Source organism: Rana temporaria, chromosome 1 (genome assembly GCF_905171775.1).
Source record: "Rana temporaria chromosome 1, aRanTem1.1, whole genome shotgun sequence".
Lineage (NCBI taxonomy): Eukaryota > Metazoa > Chordata > Amphibia > Anura > Ranidae > Rana > Rana temporaria.
In genome coordinates, this window is record NC_053489.1 from 688169210 (window position 1) to 688176192 (window position 6983).

At 50.8% G+C, this 6983-nt stretch overlaps 1 protein-coding gene across 1 annotated transcript in view; it reads right to left on the reverse strand.

Annotated features, from left to right (window-relative positions):
- TMEM8B (transmembrane protein 8B) overlaps positions 1 to 6983 on the reverse strand; it is a 41972-nt gene that overhangs the window by 25534 nt on the left and 9455 nt on the right. The window contains exon 2 of the mRNA XM_040360971.1: positions 6028 to 6235. Within this exon, the coding sequence (XP_040216905.1) occupies positions 6028 to 6235 (208 nt within the window). The remainder of the gene's footprint in view (positions 1 to 6027; positions 6236 to 6983) is intronic.

Below are 6983 nucleotides of genomic sequence, written 5' to 3' on the forward strand. Positions count from 1 at the left end.
GGATGGAGGTGATGACAGTTGGGTACACTAGATACAATAGGGAAGGAGATGGCGGTGGATGGAGGTGATGACAGTTGGGTACACTAGATACAATAGGGAAGGAGATGGCGGTGGATGGAGGTGATGACAGTTGGGTACACTAGATACAATAGGGAAGGAGATGGTGGTGGATGGAGGTGGTGACAGTTGGGTACACTAGATACAATAGGGAAGGAGATGGCGGTGGATGGAGGTGATGACAGTTGGGTACACTAGATACAATAGGGAAGGAGATAGCGGTGGATGGAGGTGATGACAGTTGGGTACACTAGATACAATAGGGAAGGAGATGGCCATGGATGGAGGTGATGACAGTTGGGTACACTAGATACAATAGGGAAAGAGATGGCAGTGGATGGAGGTGATGACAGTTGGGTACACTAGATACAATAGGGAAGGAGATGGCGGTGGATGGGGGTGATGACAGTTGGGTACACTAGATACAATAGGGAAGGAGATGGCGGTGGATGGAGGTGGTGACAGTTGGGTACACTAGATACAATAGGGAAGGAGATGGCGGTGGATGGAGGTGACAGTTGGGTACACTAGATACAATAGGGAAGGAGATGGCGGTGGATGGAGGTGATGACAGTTGGGTACACTAGATACAATAGGGAAGGAGATGGCGGTGGATGGAGGTGATGATAGTTGGGTACACTAGATACAATAGGGAAGGAGATGGTGGTGGATGGAGGTGGTGACAGTTGGGTACACTAGATACAATAGGGAAGGAGATGGCGGTGGATGGAGGTGATGACGGTTGGGTACACTAGATACAATAGGGAAGGAGATAGCGGTGGATGGAGGTGATGACAGTTGGGTACACTAGATACAATAGGGAAGGAGATGGCGGTGGATGGAGGTGATGACAGTTGGGTACACTAGATACAATAGGGAAGGAGATAGCGGTGGATGGAGGTGATGACAGTTGGGTACACTAGATACAATAGGGAAGGAGATGACAGTGGATGGAGGTGATGGCAGTTGGGTACACTAGATACAATAGGGAAGGAGATGGCGGTGGATGGAGGTGATGACAGTTGGGTACACTAGATACAATAGAGAAGGAGATGGCCATGGATGGGGGTGATGACAGTTGGATACACTAGATACAATAGGGAAGGAGATGGCGGTGGATGGAGGTGATGACAGTTGGGTACACTAGATACAATAGGGAAGGAGATGACGGTGGATGGAGGTGATGACAGTCGGGTACACTAGATACAATAGGGAAGGAGATGGCGGTGGATGGGGGTGGTGACAGTTGGGTACACTAGATACAATAGGGAAGGAGATGGTGGTGGATGGAGGTGGTGACAGTTGGGTACACTAGATACAATAGGGAAGGAGATGGCGGTGGATGGAGGTGATGACAGTTGGGTACACTAGATACAATAGAGTAGGAGATGGCGGTGGATGGAGGTAGTGACAGTTGGGTATACTAGATACAATAGGGAAGGAGATGGCGGTGGATGAGGGTGATGACAGTTGGGTACACTAGATACAATAGGGAAGGAGATGGCGGTGGATGGAGGTGATGACAGTTGGGTACACTAGATACAATAGGGAAGGAGATGGCGGTGGATGGAGGTGACAGTTGGGTACACTAGATACAATAGGGAAGGAGATGGCGGTGGATGGAGGTGATGACAGTTGGGTACACTAGATACAATAGGTAAGGAGATGGTGGTGGATGGAGGTGATGACAGTTGGGTACACTAGATACAATAGGGAAAGAGATGGAGGTGGATGGAGGTGATGACAGTTGGGTACACTAGATACAATAGGGAAGGAGATGGTGGTGGATGGAGGTGGTGACAGTTGGGTACACTAGATACAATAGGGAAGGAGATGGCGGTGGATGGAGGTGATGACAGTTGGGTACACTAGATACAATAGAGAAGGAGATGGAGGTGGATGGAGGCGATGACAGTTGGGTACACTAGATACAATAGGGAAGGAGATGGCGGTGGATGGCGGTGATGACAGTTGGGTACACTAGATACAATAGGGAAGGAGATGACAGTGGATGGAGGTGGTGACAGTTGGGTACACTAGATACAATAGGGAAGGAGATGGCGGTGGATGGAGGTGATGACAGTTGGGTACACTAGATACAATAGGGAAGGAGATGGCGGTGGATGGCGGTGATGACAGTTGGGTACACTAGATACAATAGGGAAGGAGATGACAGTGGATGGAGGTGGTGACAGTTGGGAACACTAGATACAATAGGGAAGGAGATGGTGGTGGATGGAGGTGATGACAGTTGGGTACACTAGATACAATAGGGAAGGAGATGGCAGTGGATGGAGGTGATGACAGTTGGGTACACTAGATACAATAGGGAAGGAGATGGCAGTGGATGGAGGTGATGACAGTTGGGTACACTAGATACAATAGGGAAGGAGATGGCGGTGGATGGGGGTGATGACAGTTGGGTACACTAGATACAATAGGTAAGGAGATGGCGGTGGATGGGGGTGATGACAGTTGGGTACACTAGATACAATAGGTAAGGAGATGGTGGTGGATGGAGGTGATGACAGTTGGGTACACTAGATACAATAGGTAAGGAGATGGTGGTGGATGGAGGTGATGACAGTTGGGTACACTAGATACAATAGGGAAGGAGATGGCGGTGGATGGAGGTGATGACAGTTGGGTACACTAGATACAATAGGGAAGGAGATGGCGGTGGATGGAGGTGATGACAGTTGGGTACACTAGATACAATAGGGAAGGAGATGGCGGTGGATGGAGGTGATGACAGGGGTGTATTTAGGTTTTGTGCTGCCCTAGGCCTGGTGAAACTTGCGCACCCCTACTTTATAGGGACGCAGTGGGATGATGACAGAGGGACAGGGTGGGATGAGGACAGGGTGGGATGAGGACAGGGGGACAGGGTGGGATGAGGACAGGGTGGGATGAGGACAGGGGGACAGGGTGGGATGAGGACAGGGTGGGATGAGGACAGGGGGACAGGGTGGGATGAGCACAGGGGGACAGGGTGGGATGAGCACAGGGGGACAGCTTTTTCGCCGCCCCCCGAAAAGTGCCGCCATAGGACTGGGCCTTGTCGGCCTAGGCCATAATACATCTCTGGGTGATGACAGTTGGGTACACTAGATACAATAGGGAAGGAGATGGCGGTGGATGGGGGTGATGACAGTTGGGTACACTAGATACAATAGGGAAGGAGATGACAGTGGATGGAGGTGATGGCAGTTGGGTACACTAGATACAATAGAGAAGGAGATGGCGGTGGATGGGGGTGATGACAGTTGGGTACACTAGATACAATAGGGAAGGAGATGGCGGTGGATGGGGGTGATGACAGTTGGGTACACTAGATACAATAGGGAAGGAGATGGTGACAGTTGGGTACACTAGATACAATAGGGAAGGAGATGGCGGTGGATGGAGGTGATGACAGTTGGGTACACTAGATACAATAGAGAAGGAGATGGCCATGGATGGGGGTGATGACAGTTGGATACACTAGATACAATAGGGAAGGAGATGGCGGTGGATGGAGGTGATGACAGTTGGGTACACTAGATACAATAGGGAAGGAGATGACGGTGGATGGAGGTGATGACAGTCGGGTACACTAGATACAATAGGGAAGGAGATGGCGGTGGATGGGGGTGGTGACAGTTGGGTACACTAGATACAATAGGGAAGGAGATGGCGGTGGATGGAGGTGATGACAGTCGGGTACACTAGATACAATAGGGAAGGAGATGGAGGTGGATGGCGGTGGTGACAGTTGGGTACACTAGATACAATAGGGAAGGAGATGGCGGTGGATGGAGGTGGTGACAGTCGGGTACACTAGATACAATAGGGAAGGAGATGGCGGTGGATGGGGGTGATGACAGTTGGGTACACTAGATACAATAGGGAAGGAGATGGTGGTGGATGGAGGTGATGACAGTTGGATACACTAGATACAATAGGGAAGGAGATGGCGGTGGATGGGGGTGATGACAGTTGGGTACACTAGATACAATAGGGAAGGAGATGGTGGTGGATGGAGGTGATGACAGTTGGATACACTAGATACAATAGGGAAGGAGATGGAGGTGGATGGAGGTGATGACAGTTGGGTACACTAGATACAATAGGGAAGGAGATGGTGGTGGATGGAGGTGATGACAGTTGGGTACACTAGATACAATAGGGAAGGAGATGGTGGATGGAGGTGGTGACAGTTGGGTACACTAGATACAATAGGGAAGGAGATGGTGGTGGATGGAGGTGATGACAGTCGGGTACACTAGATACAATAGGGAAGGAGATGGCGGTGGATGGGGGTGATGACAGTTGGGTACACTAGATACAATAGAGAAGGAGATGGCGGTGGATGGAGGTGATGACAGTTGGGTACACTAGATACAATTGGGAAGGAGATGACGGTGGATGGAGGTGATGACAGTTGGGTACACTAGATACAATAGGGAAGGAGATGGCGGTGGATGGAGGTGATGACAGTTGGGTACACTAGATACAATAGGGAAGGAGATGGCGGTGGATGGAGGTGATGACAGTTGGGTACACTAGATACAATAGGGAAGGAGATGGCGGTGGATGGAGGTGGTGACAGTCGGGTACACTAGATACAATAGAGAAGGAGATGGAGGTGGATGGAGGCGATGACAGTTGGGTACACTAGATACAATAGGGAAGGAGATGGCGGTGGATGGAGGTGATGACAGTCGGGTACACTAGATACAATAGGGAAGGAGATGGCGGTGGATGGAGGTGATGACAGTTGGGTACACTAGATACAATAGGGAAGGAGATGGCGGTGGATGGAGGTGATGACAGTTGGGTACACTAGATACAATAGGGAAGGAGATGGCGGTGGATGGAGGTGATGACAGTCGGGTACACTAGATACAATAGGGAAGGAGATGGCGGTGGATGGAGGTGATGACAGTTGGGTACACTAGATACAATAGGGAAGGAGATGGCGGTGGATGGAGGTGATGACAGGGGTGTATTTAGGTTTTGTGCTGCCCTAGGCCTGGTGAAACTTGCGCACCCCTACTTTATAGGGACGCAGTGGGATGATGACAGAGGGACAGGGTGGGATGAGGACAGGGTGGGATGAGGACAGGGGGACAGGGTGGGATGAGGACAGGGTGGGATGAGGACAGGGTGGGATGAGGACAGGGGGACAGGGTGGGATGAGGACAGGGTGGGATGAGGACAGGGGGACAGGGTGGGATGAGGACAGGGTGGGATGAGGACAGGGGGACAGGGTGGGATGAGCACAGGGGGACAGGGTGGGATGAGCACAGGGGGACAGCTTTTTCGCCGCCCCCCGAAAAGTGCCGCCATAGGACTGGGCCTTGTCGGCCTAGGCCATAATACATCTCTGGGTGATGACAGTTGGGTACACTAGATACAATAGGGAAGGAGATGGCGGTGGATGGGGGTGATGACAGTTGGGTACACTAGATACAATAGGGAAGGAGATGGCGGTGGATGGGGGTGATGACAGTTGGGTACACTAGATACAATAGGGAAGGAGATGGCGGTGGATGGGGGTGATGACAGTTGGGTACACTAGATACAATAGGGAAGGAGATGGCGGTGGATGGGGGTGATGACAGTTGGGTACACTAGATACAATAGGGAAGGAGATGGCGGTGGATGGGGGTGATGACAGTTGGGTACACTAGATACAATAGGGAAGGAGATGGCGGTGGATGGGGGTGATGACAGTTGGGTACACTAGATACAATAGGGAAGGAGATGGCGGTGGATGGGGGTGATGACAGTTGGATACACTAGATACAATAATAATAAAGTCTCATAAGGAGAACAGGGATTCTTGTGGAAAACTCTTTTAGTCATGAGATGAGGCTATGAGGACATTACTGGGGGGACATTACTGGGGGGACAGGAAGAGACTGGAAGAGATTGGTGGTTTGAAGGTCACATGGTCTCACATCAGGACTATAAATGAAATCTCACCTTGATTGTGATCTTGCCGCCATCTTTGGGTAGGTGGGCGGCCAGGAACCAGTCTCCCGGAAGAGGACTTGTGACATTAAACACTCCGGTGGTTCTGTTTGGAAGGGTCCAGGTGAGGGTGAGGGTGAATGAGCCCGGCACCGCGGTGTCTCGGGGGAAGTGGGCGTTTAACGGGTTAATAACCGGAGGAGCGCCAGGCCTGAAGTATCTGCAGAGAGAACAGAACAGGGCGGAGTTATGGTTTGTAGATTCTAAGAGACGGCTGGATATTGATGGGAGGGGCCAGTCCACACATCTATCTATAGGTAGATTCAGAAAGAGTTAGGCCGGCATATCAGTAGATATCAGTAGATAAGCCGACCTAACTCAGAATCTACGCCGACCTATGTATAAGTGTATTCTCAAACAGAGATACGCCTAAACATATCTAAGATACGACGGCTTGCGCCATCCTATCTTAGATTGCAATATTTCGGATGGCCGCTAGGTGGCGCTTCCATTGCGGTCGGCGTAGAATATGTAAATGATGGATACGCCGATTCACGAACGTACGCCCGGCCGCCGCAGTACTTTTACACCGTTTACGTAAGAGATAGGCCGCCTAAAGTTAGAGCTAGGCCCTAGTTGGAATAGTAATGTTAACTTATGGCCACCGTTCCCGCGTCGAAATTCAAAATTTTTACATCGTTTGCGTAAGTCGTCCGTGAATCGGGATTCACGTAGTTTACGTCCACGTCAAAATCAATAGGCCCGTGCGGCGTACTTAGCCGAAATGCACACTGGGAAATGTAGGCGCCCAGCGCATGCGCAGTAAGAAAAGAAAGGTCAAAAACGTAAGGTCAAGCCTTATTAACATAAAACACGCCCCCCTTACACACATTTGAATTCGGCCCTAGTGTACCCAACTGCCCTTACGCCAGCCCACTTAAGGCTACGCCGCCGTAACATAGCAGGCA